Source organism: Gossypium hirsutum, chromosome D05 (genome assembly GCF_007990345.1).
Source record: "Gossypium hirsutum isolate 1008001.06 chromosome D05, Gossypium_hirsutum_v2.1, whole genome shotgun sequence".
NCBI lineage: Eukaryota > Viridiplantae > Streptophyta > Magnoliopsida > Malvales > Malvaceae > Gossypium > Gossypium hirsutum.
The window spans coordinates 60498910-60522530 of NC_053441.1; the positions used below are offsets into that span (position 1 = coordinate 60498910).

General features: G+C 35.6%; 1 protein-coding gene across 14 annotated transcripts in view; it reads right to left on the reverse strand.

Moving 5' to 3' along the window:
* LOC107947929 (golgin candidate 1) overlaps nt 1-22568 on the reverse strand; it is a 98154-nt gene extending 75586 nt beyond the window's left edge. Inside the window, exons 1-7 of one of the 14 annotated variants that reach the window (XM_041092387.1) lie at nt 22284-22568; nt 21970-22220; nt 21702-21800; nt 21341-21418; nt 21173-21241; nt 20672-20757; nt 18842-19889 (exon numbers count right to left, since the gene is read on the reverse strand). In XM_041092387.1, coding sequence (XP_040948321.1) covers nt 19844-19889; nt 20672-20757; nt 21173-21241; nt 21341-21418; nt 21702-21764 — 342 coding nt within the window. In that variant the 5' untranslated portion in view covers nt 21765-21800; nt 21970-22220; nt 22284-22568 and the 3' untranslated portion in view covers nt 18842-19843. Of the gene's footprint in view, nt 1-18841; nt 19890-20016; nt 20197-20671; nt 20851-21172; nt 21245-21340; nt 21419-21516; nt 21801-21901 lie in introns of those variants that run through there. The other 13 variants (XM_041092391.1, XM_041092388.1, XM_041092385.1 and 10 more) reach the window with 13 other exon arrangements.
* Between the last annotated feature and the right edge of the window lie 1053 nt (nt 22569-23621).

Here is a 23621-nt window from a genome sequence, read left to right on the forward strand (position 1 = left end):
CATGTTATTAATTTGTCCTTTTTTATATTCATTCATTTTTATTGTTGTTGCCCGTATTCTTATACCATCGTATTCAATATTGCTTTGTATGCGTAATTAACCTTGTGTCTCATTTATACTATTTCAAGTTAGATTAATTTATCTCGACGCATAAGTTTCGACTTTCCAATAAGCAAATTTTCATATTTAGATTCGAGAGGATTGAGCCCTAACGTATTGGGTTCTAATTTTCTTCATTGAATCTAAATAATTGAAAACGCTTTTTAATCAAAAAATATAAATAAAAAGCTCATTATCGGGAATTCAATATGTTGTTGTGTCCTAAAGCATTGGACATGACACGTCGTTTTCTCGAGATGAGGATTTTTCAAAAAATAATAAAGGCAATATTCCGTATTTGGAAATTCAAGAAGTCGTGCCCTAACTTACTGGGTTTCGATTTTTCTCGCGTTGAACCTAAATAACCAAATATCCTTTTAAAATTGAAATAAATGAGGTTTAAATAAAAATTAAAAGGCAAGCTTACTCTCAAAAATACGAGGTGTCGTGTCCTAACTTACTGGATGTGACATCTTGTTACTTTGAGATAAGGAGGTATTTTCCATTTTGATTTATTCGAGTATTTTTAAAATAACACAATATAAAGAGGGATCGTATTCTTAAATTCTTTTCGAGTTTTTTAATTTTCGGCAGCAAGACATTAAGTAATCAACTAGGTACCAATTTTGGGCGTATCGAGGGTGATAATCCTTCCTCGTGCGTAACCGACTCCTGAACCCGTTTTTTGGATTTTGTAGACCAAAAATTATCGTTTTGGTAAATTTAAACTTTTATTAAAATGATGAGGTGATCCGATCACACCTAGATAAAAAGGATTGGTGGCGACTCCCATTTTTATTTTCAAATCCAAGTCGACCCGCTTTATCAAAAAAATAGTGTCAACAGCTTGGCGACTCCGCTGGGGAAAAACACAAGAGTCAAGCTACAAGTTGATTACTTTTTGTCTTTTTGTCGAAAATGAAAAATTAGGTTCAAATTTACAATCCTGTTGTTGCACATAGTCTGCAACGTTTTGTTATATCTGCTTTATTTGTTTAAGTCTCGATATAGTTTTTGCATATTGCATTTACATGATCGTTCGATCTTACCCTTTTAAGTGGGAGTGAGAAACAATGCCTTCGTGAGGTTTTCACCTCAGCATGGGATAGTGAATCGCTTTCGGGATACATCCGTACCTATGTCTTCGTGAGAATTTCATCTCTAAATGGCCATAGGGAAATGTATTCCCCTAAACTGAACCCAGTCCGTATGAGCCTATAATGGGTGAGGATCGAGGAATCTGCTGGTTCGGGTACCCTTACTTTAGAACCGAACCGTATATAATGAGCCTTAAGAGCCTATCCTAAGTAGAACCACACCGAATGCCTAGAGGTCACCCGAACACTTGGTTCAAATCTACGATCATTTTGTTGTATGTTTGTTCGTTTCTGTTACGATTATCATTACTTCGATTTGTAATTGCTCTATTGGTTTGAATTTTGATATATTTCTGCATATTGCATGACATAATTTCTCGATTATTCCCTTTTAAGTGAGAGTGAGAAGCTATTTCCTTCATGAGGTCTTCACCTCCGTGCAGGATAGCGGATCGCTTTCGGGATAGATCCGTACCTGTCTTTGTGAGATTTTCATCTCCGTGCAGCCATAGGAAAATGTATTCCCCTGAACTGAACTCGGTCCATATGAGCCTATAATGGGTGAGGATCGAGGAATCTGTAAGTTCGGGTACCTTTTCTTTAGAATCGAGCCACATATAGTGAATCTTGAGAACCTACCCTAAGTAAAGCAGCACCAAACCCTAGTGGTCACTCAGATAGGTGTTCTATTATGTCGTTTATTTCTTCTGTACTAACGTATTTTGTTTTGTTTTGTTAATGATTACATTGCATTTTCATCTTAGAAAAGAGGTGTTGATTCAAATTTGATTGCCAAATAGAAAAGCTTGTCATGGGAAAACGAATTTCTTGATAAAGTAGAATATAATACGACTACTCGAATATGGTTTGATTAAACACAATGAGAGAAGGCTGAAAGTTTGTGGAGGAATATACGACTATGCTTCGTTGCCTGAGGATTCAAACCGACAAAGATCATTCGAGAGCTGTCACATCTCAAAGAAACTAAAGAATATCACGGGGTGATCAATGAGTCGTGGCCCGGATCAAGCGAAAGTAGAGGCATCTATTGGAAAATTTGCAAGATTTATCTTAACATCCGGATGAAGAAAAGAATCGATGCCTTCGCTTGGAGTATGAGGGCAAAGTCGTATATATATATATCTACTTTGTGTAAAGAGATCTGTTTTCTAGTAAAGTTGTTCTAATAGAATTGAATCAAGATCAACGTCTCTTTTTGCATTCACGCATTTGCATTACATTTCATTGTATACAATAAATTTCCTAAAATCCAAAAATACGCATTTATGCATCAACATTACATTTCATTGTATACAATAAATTTCCTAAAATCCAAAAATATGTCTTATTTAGAACTTTAGTGCGGAGCCATATGGATGATAAAGAATTGGAATTCTTTGAACATATCGATGGTTCGGAAGGTAAAGATGTTTGTGTCTTTGAAGAAGGAACTAAAAAAAACTTATCAAGAATTTGTTTCTACATCCCTAGAGGCATTCTAAACAACTGGACTGTAGAAGAGATTCTTGTGTTTTTAGGACCAGTTCAGAGTAATATTCAGAACACTCTTATTGCTCTAAGCCTGGGAGCAATAGAAAATTCTTTTGCGAAAAACGCACATGTCCACTATTTTTATTTCAACGAAATGCATCTTTATGTCTTGTTTTGACAAACATTCTTTTGTTCCTTCCATTTCATTCATACTTATACCACATAGATAATTATCCCTTGATTCATTAGCTCTTTGAGTCTTCTTTCATCCCTAGAATAGGTCTCTAGATATCAATGATATTAGAAACACTGCTATTGACTCAGAATCTCTTTCTGAGCAAGATATGTATCTAGAGGAACCTCAGGACTTTGAAGATGACCGAGACTGTAGCTTATCTCTTGATTGTTAAGGATGGTAGAACAAGTCGAGAAATAGATCTTGCTTTACAAAGAATCAGTGGAAATTGTGAGCTTAGGAGAAGAGAAAGAGGTGAAGATCGGAGCCTGTATCACCGTAGAGACAAAACGAGACATCATCAATATATGACTGAGCTACTAAGACGTGTGGACACTGTTGAGGCTAAAAAAAAAAGAGGTGTTTGAGGAACACATGCTAATGGTTTTGCAATAGTCAAGCAAATTATGAGATACTGTTGAACCACCATGGAAGGAGATTGCATCAGTTATACCAAGAAATGCATAAGTGCCAAATTTATGGAGATAAGATTCATGTGCCTTCTTCATCTCTTCATGTTATAACTTTCCGATAGACTTTCTCTATGTGGGCCATGGTTGTTATTGGGTCAATCTCTCCAAAAGCTTATAGGGATCATCGATTAATTTGTGTGGCCATCGATTACTCCACTAAATGGGTAGAAGTCACTTCATATACCAATGTCACAAAGCTGACAGTCAGCAAAATTCTTGAAGAATTATATGTCAATATGGAATGCCAAAAAGGATCATATTAGATAATGCTTTGAATTTGAACAACCTCACGACAGCAGAAGTTTGCAGTTTGTTCAAGATTAACACCATGTCGCCCCAAAATGAATGATTCAGTGGAGGCAAAAAAAACCACCAAAAACACAAAAACAAAAAGAGACAAAAAAATAAAACAAAAAAATCTTTACCGGGGCAACTCATTTCTTATTGGTATATGGAATAGAGGCCTTTTTACCCATCGAAGTTGATATTTCTTCCCTTCGAGTCTTGTCAGAGCTGAAGTTGGATGAAACATAATGGATCCAGGCCCGATATGATCAGTTAAATTTGATTGAAGAGAAAAGGTTGAAAGCTATTCATCATGGTCAAATATACCAAAAGCGAATGATGTGAGCTCACCAAAAAGGTTCGCCCCAGAGAATTCCATGAGGGGAACCTGATATCGAAGAAGATCCTTACCATACAAAAATACTTCAGAAGAAAGTGGCTGCCAAACTGGAAAGGACCTTATGTGGAAGGCCTTATCTAAAAAAGCGTCGATATTGACCAAGATGGATAGTAAGAACTTGCCTAATCTTGAGAATTCTGATTCAAGCAATAAATACTTCACTTGAAAAAAAAAGAAACTAAAAAAGAAAAGAAAATAGGAACGAAAAAAGAAAAAGGAGAGGCCAAGGTGAAAACCCGCAAAGGGCGCCTTGAGACCAAAGGGGTTTTGAATTGAAAACCCAGGAATGGGCAGTTCAAATTTTGATCGAAAGTGGGGCATGCGGTAGTCTTGTCCTCTTTGAATTAATAAGAAGGAGAGATACTACATCTTGAGGCATCAACAAAGTCTTCTAGGACTTCTAAACACATATCAAGTTCAAAAGGGTCCTCAAGAAGTTTGGGGCAGAGAAGCTCATGCGCGATGTCTGGGGCACCTATTTCTATTTTATTCATTTTTTGTATTTTGACAAAATACGTCATCTTGATTAATTTATTCTCATTTTGTATTCTAGCAAAATTTGTTATCTTGATTAATTAATTCATTTCAAGCTTTACTCTCAACAAAACTTCATCTTGTCCATTTTAATAATCTTTTTCAAGCATTTTTCATTGAAGTAACGATTATTGGACTGACAATATTCAAGCAGAAGGAGTTCTGCATATTACTCTAAAAACTTCTAAATAGTACGAGAACCTGAAACAGGATTATTGTTTAGAAGTAACCAAACCTAGGGGTTGGAAGCATTTAAGAAAGAATAGTCTAAATTGTGACTATTTCTTTGAAATTTTCTACAAAGATACCAACTGAGCAAGAATGCATTAGTGATAGAACCTTGATGAACAGCGAGTAGTGACAACCTAAACATTAAAAGGGGATCATTCTCGAAAAATGATATTCTGCATTCATGCAAACCTCATTCATACACATCTAGTGAGGTGCATTTGATTCATTCTAATCATGACATCCTAAACACTAGGCATAAATAGGTCCATGGAATGGATTTTGGCAGGTCATGTTCCCCAGAGAACAGATCAATGAAGTTGCCCATACCTCTGAAATTGCAGTGGGATGGATTGAAGTCATCATGGCGAGTCTTATTTTCCCAAGGTAGTAGGGAAGCAGATTGAAGCCATTAAGCCCTATCTCCTTGAGCAGTAGCGGAGTAGGTTGAAGATTGTAGATCTTATCTCCCTAAGCAGTAGTGGAGCAGATCGAAAGCACCAGCCTTATCTCCCTAAGCAGCAGTAGAGTAGGTCGAAGATTGTAGATCTTATCTCCCTAAGCAGTAGTGGAGCAGATCGAAAGCACCAGCCTTATCTCCCTGAGCAGCAGCGGAGTAGGTCGAAGATTGTAGATCTTATCTCCTTAAGCAGTAGTGGAGCAGATTGAAAACCAAAGATCTTATCTCTCTGAAGTTGCAGTAGAGCAGATCGTATCCAGTCTTATCTCCCTGAGAAGTAGTGGAGCAGACAGAAGAAACCAATCATATCTCCCTGAAGTAGCAGTGGAGAAGATTAAAAACACAGATCTTATCTCTCTAAAGTTACAATAGAGCAGATCATGTCCAGTCTTATCTCCCTAAGCAGTAGTGGAGCAGACAGAAGAAACCAATCCTATCTCCCTGAAGTTGCTGTGGAACGGTAATGATGAATTTTATCTATCTGAAGTTGCACTAGTGCAGATCATATCAAACATTATCTCTCTGAAGTTACAATAGAGTAGGTTAAAGTAGCAAACCTTATCCCTCTGAGGTTGCAGTGTGGCAGGTTGAATATGCAAGTCTTATCTCCCTGAAGTTGTAGTGGAGTAGACTGAAGCTACTAATCCTATACCTCTGAAGTTGCAGTAGGTCAAATTAAATCTACCACAATAAGTCTTATCTCCCTGATGTTGCAGTGGAGCAAACTAAAACACCAAATCTCGTCCCCCTGAAGTTGCTGCGAAGAAGATTGAAGCTACAAGTCAAATCTCCCTGAAGTGCAGTGGAGTGGATTGAAGCGACAAGACACAGTGGACTGGAATCAGGCTACTTGAAGAAGAGAAGTGTCAAAAAAAAGTTGAGACTCGGTGAGACCGGGAAAAATTGGTCTTTCTTAGTCTTTGCTCTGTTATAGTTACACGACAACGAGCAAAAAGGGGCAGCTGTATATGCCCAATTTATGCCCGGGGCCCATTACAACCATATTAACCCAAAACCCAATAACCCAGACTAAAAACCTATTTACAAAAATAAACCCAATGGCCCAATAACGTAACCCCAGCCCAAAAAAAGAGAAAAAAATCAGAAACAAATTAAACCCTAGGTGCGCCGCACCTAGGGGTTCCTAGCTCTGCTGGCTGCCGCACGTCTGCCCTCTGCCACCACCAACTTAGCCACCAACTCTGCCACTTGCACCTGTGAAATCAAAGAGGAAGTGACAGAAAATAATAATAGAGAAAAAAGTGTATTAAGGTTATATAAAGCCATTCAAACCAATGTAAATTGGGGGAGAGAAATAAGAAAAGAAAGAAACTTTGAAGGTGATTTTACTTCTGTTTTGGTTTCAAATCGGGCCGATTCTACTTTTATTATTTTTTATTTTTTTATTTTATACGAAAATAACAAGAAAAAGAAAGAAAAAGAGGAACTTACCGAGATCGTTTGGCGCTTGTATCGTCAGAGGCTTCTTCTCCGACGATAGAGTCGATTGTTGAAGAGTCGGTGGTCCTTTCCTTTTTGTTTTCTTTTTGGTGTTTCAAGACTGGATCCGTATTTAGGAGGCCGGGATCTAAAAATAGGGTTAAAAAAGAATTCTTTTTGACTCTCTGCCTCCAGCGACCGGCGCGGTGGCCCTCGGCCGGGCTATTGGTCGGACTCTATGACCAAGAGAGAGAGTTTGAGAGAGAATAAATTTTTTTCTCTGAAAAAAGAGGAAGAAATGAGCCTTTTTGAAAAAAATTTAACTTTTATACTAGTATTGAAACGACGTCATTTCATTCAGAGTCTTTAGGTGCCAAAACGGCACCATTTGGCGCAACTCACGGGCGACCCGACCTGTCCGACCAGGATCCGCGTGTTTTAGCCTTAAAGGGTTATTTGCACGAGGGGTCCCTCCGCTTTTACAACACAATGTAATTCGGTCCTTTTTTAATTTTTTTTTATTTAGTCTGCAAATTTGTCTGGGTTTTCAATTGGGTCCTCAATCTGTCGGATCCCTGGGGAAGGGACACGTGGCCTGGAATTTGGGTTTATTACCCATTCGGCCCTTCGCGCATTCACGCTTTTCCAGTTTGGTCCTTCCGTATTTATTTTTATTTCTGTTTTGACCTTTAAATTTTATTTTTAATCCCTAATTAGTCCATCTGTGCTTATATTGTTATATTATTAATTAATCTATTTATTATCTTATTTATATTTTCTTTTTATATTTATCTATTCATTATTATATTATTATATTATATTATTAGTTTTGTATTATTATTATCATTATTATTATCTCATTTATACCTTTAGTTCAAAATTATACATTTTTCTAATATATATATTTATACATATTCTTTATACTTTAAAATCTATTTTTTCTTATGTATTTTCAATATTTTATAATTCATATACATATATTTTCAATATATATATCAATATACATTTTTAATTTTTATAAATACACATATATATGCCTACCTTTATGTTTTTATATATTTTACAATTTATATACGTATATATATCCACATACATATTTTATACTTCATAATTTTAATACACATATATATACTTTATATTTTTATAAATTTTATTCATCTCTTTTATTTATTTATTTATTTATCATTATTTTTAAAGAACATTTTAACTTTACTTGCTTATTATATTTGTTATTTCGCATGTTATTAATTTGTCCTTTTTTATATTCATTCATTTTTATTGCTGTTGCCCGTATTCTTATACCATCGTATTCAATATTGCTTTGTATGCGTAATTAACCTCGTGTTTCATTTCTACTATTTGAAGTCAAATTAATTTATCTCGACGCATAAGTTTCGACTTTCCAATAAGCAAAATTTCATATTTAGATTCGAGAGGATTGAGCCCGAACGTATTGGGTTCCAATTTTCTTCATTGAATCTAAATAATTGAAAACGCTTTTTAATCAAAAAATATAAATAAAAAGCTCATTATCGGGAATTCAGTACGTTGTTGTGTCCTAACGCATTGGACATGACGCGTCATTTTCTCGACATGAGGGTTTTTCAAAAAATAATAAAGGCAATATTCCGTATCTGGAAATTCGATTGGAAATTCGAGAAGTCGTGCCCTAACTTACTGGGTTTCGATTTTTCTCGCGTTGAACCTAAATAACCAAATATCCTTTTAAAATTGAAATAAATCAGGTTTAAATAAAAAATTAAAAGGTAAGCTTACTCTCAAAAATACGAGGTGTCGTGTCCTAACTTACTATATTGACATCTTGTTACTTCAAGATAAGGAGGCATTTTCCATTTTGATTTATTTGAGTAATTTTAAAATAACATAATATAAAGAGGGATTGTATTCTTAAATTCTTTTCGAGTTTTTTAATTTTCGACACCAAGACATTAAGTAATCAACTAGGTACCAATTTTGGGCGTATCGAAGGTGCTAATCCTTCCTCGTGCGTAACCGACTCCCGAACCCATTTTTTGGATTTTGTAAACCAAAAATTATTGTTTTAGTAAATTTAAACTTTTATTAAAATGATGAGGTGATCCGCTCACACCTAGATAAAAAGGATTGGTGGCGACTCCCGTTTTTATTTTCAAATCCAAGTCAACCCCATTTTATCAAAAAAAATGGTGTGAACAGGATTCATTCCTTACACATAAAGCCCAAGTTCATGTTACCTTCTTAACAAAATCCTGAGCTTATAAGCTCATTCTTTTTCCAGGTAACATTTAGCTCGCTATCACTTCAACTTAATTTGTCATCCCGAATTTCCCGACAACGATGACTTTCTGCACAATGCCTACCAACCCGAGTTATCCAACAATGATGGTTTTCTCAATTCAAATTTATCATCCCGGATTGCCTGACAACGATGACCTACCACTCCAGATTGCCCGACAATAATGATTTATATAGCACTCTGGCCCTCATGGCATATCAATTATTTTCTGGCGCGTTCCTCATAGTTATTAACTTATCCTTTTCTCATTTCGTTACATGTAGACCAAATCACATTCATTACAATTTAGATTCTATCATTGACAACTAAATTATCACATGTCACAAAATTTTAATTTCATACCAGTTGTCTAAAACTAATCAAATTTTAAATTTCTACTTTATTCAAATTAATCCTTGCCTCATCATTTTATACTAACTAAGCCAGATCAATTCAAGTTATTCATAACAACTTAACTCAACAGTGTACATGGTAAAATAACATGAAACCACAAAAATTAAATAGGTCTTTAAGTCATAGAAATACATATTCTAAATTATGAGCTATTTGTAGACGACTTTGGATTTTCCCTTCCTTTACAAGGAATCTGGATCTGCGTTAGCTACGGTTTAACATAAACACATAGCACTATCAATAAACAACCAATTTGCAATCAATTTTCATTTTATTCAAACTTTTTAATTTATTCAATTTAGTCCCTAAAGCTGGAACTTACTTTACTTTCAATCTAAAGCATCAAATTGAAATTGATTTTCACTATTAAGTGTAGCGACCTAAAAATTTGAGCATGGGCGCTAGTCGAAGTAATTATTGAAAACTTGAAAACCGAATCTCGATTTTATTTAAAAAGGGAGTCGCCACCGATCTTTTTCTTTAGGTATGATCGGGCACCTACAAAATTCTCTTTTTAGAAGAAAAAATTATTTTTAAACTTTTCTAAAAAAGAGGTAATTTTAGGTCTACGTGAAAATCTAGAGAAAATTAGAGTTCGGGAGTCGGTTAAGCGCGAGGAAGGTATTAGCACCCTCGCAACGCCCAAAATTGGTATCTTGTTAAGCACGCGTTGTCTTAATTTTCAAAGATACGAATTCAATTTAATATTTAATCGTGATCCAATTGAAACATGAGAATTTTTTTAAAACACAAAAATTTTAAAACACGAAAATTTGTGAAACACGAGAAGTTTTTGAAAACATGAAAATTTTTGAAAACACGAAATTTTTGAAACACGACAATTTTTGAAACACGATAATTTTGTCAAACCAAATTATTTTTTAAAACACAAAAATTTGCGAAACACGAGAATTGTTGAAAACACGAAAATTTTTGAAACACAGAAATTTTTAGAAAACACGAAAATTTTGGATCACCGGAATTTTTGAAAACACGAAAATTTTTGAAACACCAAGATTTTTGAAAACACGAGGATTTTTGAAAACATGAAAATTTTTGAAAACGTGGAAAGATTTTTTTACACAAACTTTTCGATTTTTTATTAAGCACGCATCGTATTTAACACGAACCGATGATATTCACTCAACATAGCAATGAAATCAACAAATTAGTGTCAAATCGATTCGTTGCCTTATTTTTTTGAAAACACGAATATTTTTTGAAACACGAGAAAAATTTTTGAAGACTCGAAAAATTTTGAAAAATATATTTTTTGAGAATATGAGACTTTTTGAATATTTTCGATTTTTAAAAGGGCGTATCGGTTTTAACACGAACCGGTGATATTCATCCAACATAGCGATGAAATCAACGAGTTCATGTTAAATCGATTCGTTGCCTTATTTATTAAAAGTATTTAAAATAAAATTAAAATTAAAATTAAATTAAATTAAATTAAAATATAAATGTCAAAATATAAAAATGTATAAAATACTAATAATATTAAAACGAAAAAAATATGAGCATTAAATTAAAATTAAACAAAATTACCGAAAAAAATCTCGAAACACGAGCTTCGCCGAACGGGTAACACAAATTGGAGCCTTTTTTCTTTTTTTCTTCTTTTTTTTTCTCTTTTTCTCTCTTTTTTCTTTTTTCTTTTTTCTTTTTTTTCTGGCTGGGCTGCTGGCTGTTGGGCTGCTACGTCTGGGCCTGTTGGGCCTGTTGCTATAGCTGGCCTGCTGCTGGCGCTGGGCTACGCTGGGCCTGTACTGTTGGGCTGCTTCGTCTGGGCTGGCCTGTTGTGGCCCTTTTTTGCTTTGGGCCTGCTCTTTTTTATTTGGGCTGGCCTGTTGTGGCCTTTTTTTGCTTTTTCTTTTTTTTTGCTTAATTTCTTTTTTTGGGCTTTTGTGTTTGGGTTGCGGGTTGCGGGTCTAGTCGGGTCACCGGATCGGGTCGTGGGTTGGGTCGGGTCGGCCGGTTCGGGTCGTGTCGGGTCAGCCCGATTTAAAAAAATTATTTCCTTTTTCTTTTTTTTTCTTCTTTCTTCTTCCTCTTTTCTTCTTTCTTTCTTCTTTCTTCTTCTTCTTCCTTGAACCTTAGTTGTGTCGCCGCCACTCGCCGCCGTTCGTGCCGCTCGTATCCGTCTGTGATGCGCCGGCCAATCTCCCTTCTCCTTTCTTCCCTTTTTTTTCAAAAGCCTTCCTCTCCTCTCTTTTTTGGTTTTTTTTTGAAATTTTTCTTCCTTTTCCTCCCGATTTTTGGGGTTAAAAACCCCTTTTATAGATGATTTTTTTCTTCTTTTTGCAGGGAGCAGGTGGCTAGGGAGAGGGAGGCCATGCCCTAGGCCGGTGGCCGAAAATCACGGGGGTAGGTGTGCAAGTTGCTGCCAGAAGGACTAAACTGCAATTGCAGCAAAACTTCTAGGGCCAAAGTGTAATTTTGAGAAAATTTAGGGGTCAAAATGTAATTTTAAGAAATCTAGGTGTCAAAACATAATTTTAGGTAAATTTGGGGGTCAAAATGTAATTTCAAAAATGTTAGGGGCTGAAATATAATTTTTTTTAAAAAAGGCAAATTCGTCAGTGATTACATTAAGCATTAGGAACCTCCTATTTCTCATTTCTACATTCCATTCTTCAATTTATTCAGTTTCATTCTTAACATATGAAACTATCACTTAACTTCACAATTTAGTTAATTTTCACCTCTAAACTTAATATCTATCAATTTAACATCTAAAACTTCAAGAATTCAATAACGATACATCCTAAAGCTTTAATAATTTCACAAATTAGTACATGGGCTAGCAAATCAAGCTCTCATAACCTAAAACTATAAAAATTACAAGAAAATGACTAAATATGGTCGAATACTTTAAAGTTTTCCTTAGGTTTTCTTTGTTTAGCTGTGGGAAGAAGATGAAAAGAGACGATGAAAATGTTGTTTTCATCCGCTATACCTATTTTTATGTTTATTATATTAAGTTAATTAACTTTGACTTATTAATTCAATTTTAATTTTAATTATTTATATACATACATAATCCTTACCGTCCACCATTATAAATTCCAACATGGTCTAATTGCAAATTTTAGACCTTTAGTTAATTGCAATTTAGGTCCTCAACTCATTTCTAATTAAAAATCTATAGTGATTCAATTTTACGATTTAACCCCTAAACTTTAATTAATCACTAATTCGATAAAATTACTTATACGAATTTCAATTCATTAATATAATAACTCCGAAAATATTTTATTAAATATTTACAAGCTTGGTTCACAGAAAGGGAATCTCAAAATCGTATTTTTCGACACCACTGACTTTCGAGTCATTACAGTAATGGTTATAGTAGCCACTAAAGGTGATATTGTGATAAAATAGAGAAAATAATAACACAAAGGATTGTTTATGCAATTTAATTTTTCTACATTTTTGGAATCTAAGGATGAGTTTGGATGGGCGGTGCGTTTACCTGCGGTTAGTGTAAAAACAGCAGTGGCGGTGAAATTAGATACTGCAGCGATACTGTAGCGTGAGACAAAAAGTAAGCTAAACGCACTGCACCGCACCGCCGCCCCAAACGAAGCCTAACTAACTGTAATTATAATTTAAATATTTTATTATATTTATTGAAAAAAAGTGAAGGTAGAAAACCGTGTGGACAATTAAATTATTGGTGTTAAATTTTTAAATATCCATTATAATAAAAGGATTAATAAATTGGAAAGGAAACGAAAAAGTCGAAATGAATCTCTTAAGAAATTGAAATCAAACAAATGAGGAATGAAATAAGTTGACGACATTTTGTAGAGAAAACTTTGAAATTGGATTTTTATTTTTTAAAATTTATCAAATTATATTTACTTTTATCTTTAATTTTTAATATATTTAATGATTTTATATACTTACAGTTTAATAATTATTAACATAATAATAAAATATTTTAAGCATATATCAATTTTATATGATAAAAAAATCAAACATAGGTATTTCTCCTGATAATTCATTATCACTCAAGTCGAGAAATTTTAACTTGGCACAATTCTGTAAAGATGAAAGCTTCTTAGGATCTCTGATTTCTCTTGAAATGCTAAGTTTACGTGGTAATAAATTCTCTGGAGTATTACCTTCATCTTTACAGAATTGTGCCAAGGAGCTTGGAAGTGAGCCTGAGAAACTATTATCACCCAAATTCAAAGCTGTTAAAGGCCTGAAACTTCCAAAACAGTCTGGAACCACTCCAGAAAATTGATTATTTGAGAGATCAAGCAATGCCAAAGAGCCTTCATCATTAACGTTGCAAATTGGAGAGACTAAACCATTAAACTTGTTTTTGGAAAGGTTAATGGTCCCGATAACACCAAATTCTAAAGAAAAACGTGGTAATGGTCCTGAGAAATTATTAGAGCTTAGATCTAGTTGGATTATGTGGATAGAGTTATTTGGAAAAGTACCACTGATCGGATTGAAAGACATGTTTATGTACGGTAATCCCTGAAATTTGTCCCAAAACCAATAGGGAAGAGAATCCGAAATTCCTGAAGCAGAAATATCAAGGTATTCCAAAACCAGTAGGAAGTCCATTTGAGTCCGAAGCCAATCTGGGAAACCAGGCCCTAACTTGCAAGAGCAAAGCTTTATTTGACTTAATTAAAAAGGAGGAATCCATCCGGTGTTGAATTTTAAAGTTAAAGAAGTGTACGATAAATCCAAGACCTGTAAATTGGTGAAATTTGAGAAATGAGCTTCGGAAATCACATCACCATCAAAAGAATTCCCTGTAAGCCGCAAGACATTCAGGTTGGAAAGTTGTCCAAAGCTTTTCCTTATGGATCCATTTAAAAGGTTGTATCCAAGATCTAGAACGCTAAAATCTGGTAGTTTTTCGATTTCATTCAACCCAGAATCGCCCATACCTTGATTTTCTGCTAATATAAAAAGATTATCACTCAGATAAAGTTCTTGAATAGCCTTCATGTTCCCGAAAGCTTCTGGAATTGGACCTTTCAACTGGTTACTTGAGAGGTCAAGTGAAACAGGTTGCTGCTAACATTAAACAACCATGGATATATGGCAGATGTTGGAGCAAGAGGCAGCAGCAAGTTGGTTTTAACCTTGCTTGAACAACAAGTCTCGAGCCTTGCTGAAGAAACAAACTCAGAAGCAAAACAGAAAAGAAATTTGCGAGTGGAAAACAAGAAAAAAAAAGAGAGAGTTTTGAATGAAAGAGCTGATATTTTCATTAACAACTCAAGAAGGCATAATGCCAATACATATATCAGTTAACAAACACAAAATGAACAAGTTACTACCTAAACTTACACCTAACACCACTAAGTGACATTACAACTTGTTAAATTTGCTTGAGTACATAAACAAGTCACCTAAGCTTGTCATTCAGCACCTAATTACATCAAAACATCTACCTACTTAGTTCAATATGAACTAGTTTGCAAAATAATTAAAATGCAACTAAAACAGCAAGTGGTTTGGCAACTTCAGCTCCAGTTGCTGCACACCGTGGCTCAACTGCTTGCTGCTCCTTTGTTCCTTGCATGGCCACATTTGCATGGGAAGCATCTTGCATGGGAACTGTTAAATAAACTTAAATGAAAGTTAAGAGTCATGTAAGTGAAAGGTCAAGAGTTGAAAGGTCAAGAGTTATATTGTTTTTTAATGGGTTTAAATTAGTAGTTTTTTGTTTAGGAAAATGAAAGGTCAAGAGTCATTGGTTTATGGTTATTATTAGATTTTAATATTTTCAATTTTTGTTGTTTTAAATGGTAAACTATAGCCTATAAATAGTTTGTAAGCTTTTGATTTTATATGAGAGAACAATTTTATATTGAGAACATTTTCCACAATTTGGTATCTGAACTATGGAGAGTGTGACTAGTAATGTGCCATTGCCTCGACTAACAAAGGTGAACTATGAGAATTGGAGCATCCAAATGAAAGCTCTTCTCGGGTCTCAAGATGGTTGGGAGGTGGTCCAAGAAGGTTTCGTAGAACCGACAACTACTGCGGGATATACGGCGGCTCAAAACAAGGCGTTGAAAGAAATGCGGTCGAAAGATAAGGCGGCATTGTACATGTTATTTCGAGCCGTTGATGAGTCGGGCTTTGAGAAGATTGCAAGTGCGACAACTTCAAAAGAAGCGTGGGACATTTTAGCAAAGGTGTACAAAGGAGCCGACCGAGTTAAACAAGTCCGACTTCAAACTCTTCGTGGCGAGCTGGAAGGCATGAAGATGAAGGAATCAGAAGGTGTCTCCGACTACATCACGCGTGTTCAAACCGTGGTGAACCAACTCAACCGAAACGGAGAATCGTTAACTGATGCACGAGTTGTGGAGAAGATTTTGAGATCGTTAACTGACAGTTTTGAAAATGTCGTATGTGCCATAGAAGAGTCAAAAGATCTAGTAACGCTTACAGTCGATGAACTCGCTGGTTCTCTCGAGGCACATGAACAACGTAAGAAGAAGAAGAAAGAGGAGACACTCGAGCAAGCACTTCAAACCAAGGCATCAATCAAAGACGAAAAGGTTCTCTATTCTCAAAGCTTTCGAGGTAGAGGCCGTGGTCGTGGAGATCGAGGAAATGGTCGTGGTGGAAAAGGTCGTGGTCAAGAAGGGAATTATGAAGAGAAGGAGCATTCAAACCAACAAAATTGGCGGGGAAGAAGACGTGGTCGTGGAAGAGGCGGATGGTCGAATTATTCCAATGTCGAGTGCTACAAGTGTGGCAAATATGGTCACTATGCGAAGGATTGTAACTCTGATAAGTGTTACAATTATGGTAAGGCGGGACACTTCGCGAAAGAATGTCGCTTCTCGAAAAAGATGGAAGAGACAACCAACCTAACCACGGAAAATGAGGAGGCAAAAGAAGGTTTTCTCTTGATGGCACACAACGAAGTCAACACCAACAACAACATGGTGTGGTACCTTGACACGGGTGCAAGCAACCATATGTGTGGGCTCAAGCACCTATTCAAAGAGATGCAAAAGGTTGAAACGGGACATGTGTCATTTGGAGATGCGTCGAAGGTTGAGGTAAAAGGCCAAGGTACCATTTGTTATTTACAAAATGATGGGTTAATTGGGTCAATCCATGATGTGTATTACGTACCAGACCTCAAGAGCAACATTTTAAGTATGGGGCAACTCATGGAAAAAGGTTATTCGGTACTTATGAAAGATCGGGTGTTACACTTGAAAGATAAGGAAGGGTGTTTGGTCGCTCGAGTTGAAATGGAGAGAAATCGCATGTTCAGGTTGAATCTGAGAAGTGTTCGAGGAAAATGTTTGCGAGTTGATGTTGAAGACAAGGCGTTGCTATGGCATCTCCGTTTTGGCCATCTACATTATGGTGGTCTAAACGAGTTGGCAAAGAAGAATTTGGTGCATGGGCTACCAGACATAGACTATGAGGGAAAATTTTGTGAAGAATGTGTGCTCGGTAAGCATGCGAGAACTTCGTTTCAAAATAAGGCAGAATATCAGGCTAAGCAACTTCTCGAATTGATTCATACCGACATATGTGGACCAATCACCCCTGAATCTTTTAGCGGTAAAAGGTATTTCATTTCTTTTATCGATGATTTCTCACGAAAAACTTGGGTTTATTTTCTTAAAGAAAAATCCGAGGCATTGGAGGTGTTCAAAAAGTTCAAAGTGATGGTGGAAAAAACAACTGGTAGACACATCAAATCTGTACGATCTGATAGAGGTGGCGAGTATACTTCGACGGCTTTCATGGAGTATTGTGAGGAGCAAGGCATAAGACGATTCCTAACCGCACCGTACTCTCCCCAACAAAATGGTATGGCCGAGAGGAAGAATCGGACTATTCTCGACATGGTTCGATCAATGCTCAATAGCAAGAAGATGCCGAAGGAATTTTGGGCGGAAGCCGTGCAATGTGCCATCTATGTGCAAAATCGATGTCCACATGCGAAGTTGGATGATCAAACACCACAAGAAGCTTGGAGCGGACAAAAACCATCAATTTCTCATCTTAAAGTATTCGGTAGTGAGGCCTATGCACATGTGCCGAATCAGCGAAGAACGAAGCTCGAAGACAAAAGCAAAATGTTTATTTTTATTGGGTATGATGAGAAAACAAAAGGATACAAGCTACTCGACCCGATAAGTAAGAAGGTTGTGGTAAGTCGTGATGTACGATTCAATGAAGCAAGCGAGTGGGATTGGAATAACTCAACGGAGGTTATCACCAAAGATGGAGGATCATCAATCGCTACACCAACAATCATACCGACAAATCCTGAAACTACCGATGATGAAGATGAACCGCAACAACCAAAAATGCGAAGTTTGCAAGATTTGTATGATTCAACAAATGAGGTACATATTGTATGTCTTTTGGCAGATTCTGAGATTATAAGTTTTGAAGAGGCTGCACGGGACAAGAAGTGGCAAACTGCTATGGATGAGGAGATTAAAGCAATTGACCGCAACAACACATGGGAGTTAACAGAATTGCCGAAAGGAAGTCAACCCATTGGTGTGAAGTGGGTGTTCAAAAGAAAGATGAATGCTCAAGGCGAGTTAGAACGGTACAAGGCGCGACTTGTTGCAAAGGGATATAAGCAAAATGAGGGGATCGATTATGATGAGGTATTTGCTCCTGTTGTAAGAATGGAGACAATCCGGCTGCTCATTGCACAAGCGGCACAATTTAAATGGCCAATATTTTAAATGGATGTCAAGTCGGCATTCTTGAATGGTGAGCTCGAAGAAGAAGTCTACATCGAACAACCACCTGGGTACATGAAAAATGGAGAGGAGAAAAAGGTGCTGAAATTAAAGAAGGCACTTTACGGGTTGAAGCAAGCACCGTGGGCATGGAATACTCGTATCGATACATACTTCAAGGAGAATGGGTTCAAACAATGTCCTTATGAACATGCCCTCTACGTGAAGAAGAATTGAGGTAATATGTTATTTGTTGCTCTTTATGTCGATGACCTCATTTTTATGGGGAACAATGGTAAGATGATACTGGATTTTAAGAGCAAAATGACACAAGAATTCGAGATGACAGATTTGGGTTTAATGAAATTTTTCCTTGGTTTGGAGGTTCGACAAGAAAGGACAGGTATTTTTGTGTCACAGGAGGCATATGCAAAGGAAATTTTGAAGAAGTACAAGATGACACATTGCAACTCGGTATCAACACCAATAGAACCAGGTGTAAAACTCTCGAAATTCGATGGAGGAGAACGAGTCGACGCAAGTAAATACCGAAGTTTGGTGGGAAGCCTTCGCTATCTCACTTGCACAAGGCCTGACATTTCGCTAAGTGTTGGCATTGTAAGTCGGTTCATGGAGGAGCCGGTTTATTCACATTGGAAGGCGTTGAAGCGAATCCTACGGTACATTCAAGGAACAGTGTCACACGGGTTATTTTATTCAAATATGGAAGATTACAAGTTGATTGGGTATTCCAACAGTGATTGGTGCGGAGACTTAGATGATCGGAAATGTACATCGGGATATGTGTTCTTTATGGGTAACACAGCATTTGCTTGGCTTTCAAAGAAGCAACCAATCGTGACACTATCGACAAGTGAAGCTGAATATGTGGCAGCATCTTGGTGTGTGTGTCACGCTATATGGCTCAGAAATTTGTTGGGTGAGTTGGAGCAACAACAACTTGGTGCAACTGAGATACGAGTTGACAATAAATCAGCGATTAAGTTGGCAAGGAACCCAGTGAATCATGAGAGAAGCAAACACATTGACATTCGTTTTCATTTCATCCGAGATCATGTAAAGGAAGGAAGTGTGAAATTAGTGCACGTGGCAAGTCGGGACCAAGTCGCGGATATCTTTACAAAACCGCTACCGATGATACTCTTCGACAACTACAAGAAATTAATCGGCATGAAGGATGGCAGAAGCATTTAAGTTTACAGGGGAGTTTTGTTAAATAAACTTAAATGAAAGTTAAGAGTCATGTAAGTGAAAGGTCAAGAGTTGAAAGGTCAAGAGTTATATTGTTTTTTAATGGGTTTAAATTAGTAGTTTTTTGTTTAGGAAAATGAAAGGTCAAGAGTCATTGGTTTATGGTTATTATTAGATTTTAATATTTTCAATTTTTGTTGTTTTAAATGGTAAACTATAGCCTATAAATAGTTTGTAAGCTTTTGATTTTATATGAGAGAACAATTTTATATTGAGAACATTTTCCACAGGAACTACATTCAACAGCAGAAGAAGGGAGATTATTATCAGAGAGATCGAGATAAGTGAGAGATGTAGAAGAGTTGGCAAGGGAAAGTGATGAAGAAGATATGCTTGGAAGATCACAATGTCTTAGACTTAGTTTTTGGAGCAAAGGAAGGTGGCTAATGACTTGAGACCAATCATTGGCATTGCTCAGGTTAGTGAAACTGAGATCAACCTATTAATAGAACTTCTTCCCCTGCAAAACCATCAACCATACTGCATTCACCATTACAAAACCAGAAAAAAAAAAGCAAAAAATGAAAAAGGACAAAAAAGACCCACCAACTGATTGGTAGAATAAAACCCCCATTATAACCATCTCAAAAATGAAAAGCTATTAAACTAAAATATGAGCAAGAATTTGATAGTAAAAACAATTGCACATAAAAATATCATGTAAAACAAACCCTATTGGTGAGAATTCCTTTGATAATCCTACAAAGCACTTCCATTGCATATTTGTTCAACACAAACTCAAATGTTGAATATCCTACCATGGTACGCTGTAGATTTGCACAAACAGAAGCATAACACATTCATATCAAAACACCAATTTCAATAGGCTATGCCTAATCTCCAATTTTTCATATTTGGAATGCAAAGGCATATATATAATTTCAACTTAAATATAGGTATAACAGGGAGTAAATCTATCTAATTCACTAACAGTATAAGCTATTAAAAAAATAAAGCAAGTAATACATAATTCCACAAATTTTCAAGTAAACTCAACAGGATAAATTGAAACAAATGTATATATATTTTTAAAAGTAGGCGTTTACAACGAACTCGACTTCAACAGTGAGGAAAGATTTCATAAAAAACTTCATAGAACTTTCTCTAAAAATTTACTTGCCAATGTTCTCAACCTTTTTTCAGGAATTTGGAGCATGCAGAAACCATATAATTTAGCTATCCCATTTTACAGTGAAAGCTAGGAACACACAAGAAAAAGATGAAAAAGGATAAATATAATACCCGTAAAGCATCAGTAACTTGGCGTCCTTGTAGCCCATCTTTTTGCAGAGACCATCTATTCTCAGCATTTTTCTTCTTTGAAAAACCCGTAAAATATGGGTTTTGGTGTTAAATAATGCGACTTCCATCAACATCAAGGTCAAAACCATAGCTTATTCTTCCATGTTAAGAAAAGTATGCTAAAAAATGAGGGTTAGAAAATAAAATAATGCCTGGTTTGAAATATACTTTATAAACTAGCATATGGAAAGCAACTGATGAACTGAATTTCATCACAGTTTCAGATGAGATGGAAAATTTAAGAAATAAGATATCAACAACAGTAAATCAGTGCCATATAACTTGATAGTTGATATACAACTACATAAATCAAATAAGCAATGAAATTTAAGGCTTCACTAAGTTCAACAGTCACTATAATAAGCGCTTTCAGTTTATACATCATCAATACAATTGACAACCACATTTCTAATTAAAAGGTGAATCAATCTTAACAGTTACCTGGCGTGAATAATGCTCAGCATCCCTCTTCATGGCAGCCATTTCAACCCTCATTTTCTGCACTTTAGCCTGCAGCCAGACAAATAGATCAGAGAAAATAAATCCACAAATCAGCCAGCAAAAGAAAACAAAATAATCTTGATATAAATGTACAATGATAATACTTGCCTCTAATGAAGAGAGCTTGCTCTCAGCATCTCTTTGACCTTGGCGTGCACGCTCCACTTCCTCCTGCCATGCCTGCATCTAACATCACCATCTTTAAGCCATTGCCTCTTACATTAATTACAGTTGGTGGAACAACTAATGGCCACAGATTATGCCTATAACTAGATATTAATTACATTTTGAACTGTTGACTTCAGAATGTTCTTAATGATATAGAAACCCACATTCCAGTAGATTACTTGAGGTACTGAAATCAAATAGGTAAGATGCATTTTATTTTCTAGACTGGCTAGATGGAAATAAACCAAAAAATATAATTTGCAAGACAGAGTTCAGAAAGTTACATCCTCATCATATTTACCTGAAGCATTTGATTTGCTTCTTCTGGGGACTTCTTTTGTCCACGACGAAAACGAGCTTCCATGTCTTGCAATTCTTGATTTAAAGATGTGTATTCAACCTGATATATCAGGTTAATTTTAAGAGCTTTTTCACTTCATATTTAGCCCAGCCAGAAGGACAAGCTTTCATTAAAAAAGCACTGTTATCATTTTGTTTTACCTCAAGAAGTGCCACCTTCTGTAAGTTTTAGCATTCCATTGTGAATGTTAAAAAATTTCCAAACTCACCGTCAATCACAAAGCACGAGACTGCCGCCGTCGAAGCATATAAAACAAACATCTTCTTCATCATCCTCATCCTTCCTTTGAGGCGGTGGCAGCGGCGCCGATGACGACGTGGTTCTCACTTGATTCCTCGACGGTCTTCCCCATCTCCGCTTTCCAGCACTCATCCCAACAACTGTCACTCCATTCTCCTCCTCCGCCGTAGCACCAGCAACTCCACACCTTGTAAAGAATCACCACTCAAACTCCTACAACTATTATCAACAAAAATAATTAAAGAAATATATACTGAAAGCAATAGAAATAAATAAGAACACCTCTTGAACAGGAGGAAGTGCGGCTCTTCTTAGTTTTTCTCTTGACATTTTCCCTTGAAATCCTGTTTCATTTCTAGTTCTTCAATGGAAAGAAAGTACTGATTTTCTTCTTCTTATTCATGAAGATCTGATTGAAAGGGAAAATGGGAAATTTGGGGGCAAATTTTGAGATTGAAAGAGAAAAAGAATTAAGTACAAACTTTTATTTGGGGCATTTAGGGCGCTCGATAGATATGAGAAAAAGAGGGAGTAATGAGCGGGTAGTCAAAAATTATTTTTCGGGAGTGGGTGGGATTTTAATTTTTTTGACGGCGTTTTTAAGAAAAATGCTGCTATTGCTTATTATTTGCTCTGCTGAAAATTATTTTATTTTGTATAAAACGACGTCGTTTTGCTCTGTTGAAAATTTCAATATATTTTTAAATCCACATGCTAATACATATAAAGTCTATCTATTATATATTTCTTAAATAATTTAAACTATACTCATAATTTTAATATATTTAATTTATTATTATCTTTTTTATAATTATATAATAACATATTTAAAATATAAATTAAAAAAATAATTAATCTAAACCCAACACCCTAACCTGACCCCTAAATCTCTAAACCTTAAATTCCTAACTCTTAAACCCCTAAACCTTAAATTGGGCATTGGCAAAATTTAATAAGTATTACGGCGTTTTCTTACAAAACGACACTAAAATATTTTAATCCAGGACATAAAAGGCGCCGCATTGATAAAATGCTCTTTATACTTGCGGCGCTTTCAGTAAAACGCCACAAAAATATTTCATTCTTTACGAAAACGACATCGTTTTAACATATTTAAAATCATATGGAAAAACGCCGGTATAAAATTTTTATTCCTCAAATTAAACGACGCCGTATAGAAAATTTAGAACATAAATTTGTGGCGATTTTTGGCTTAAACGCCAATATAAAATTCAATTATTCTAATGAAACGGCACCGTTTTTAAAAATTCGAATGTATATTAGCAGTGTTTTTTGCTATAAACGCCGCCAAACTCAATTTTTTATATTCAATTAGTATAAAAACTTATATAAAAATTAATAATGTTTACAATTTTTTATATCTTTTACACTTATATAAAAACTTATTTAATAAATAAATTAAAAAATACTAATTACCCTAAACCTTAAACCCTAACTCGACCCCAAATCTCTAAACCCTAAATCTCTAATTCTAAACCTCTAATCCCAAACTCATAACCCTAATTACCCCAATTAACCACTAACCACTAACTACTAATCCTTATTATTTAATATATATAATTTAAAAATAGAAATTAAATCAAATACTATACTCTAACC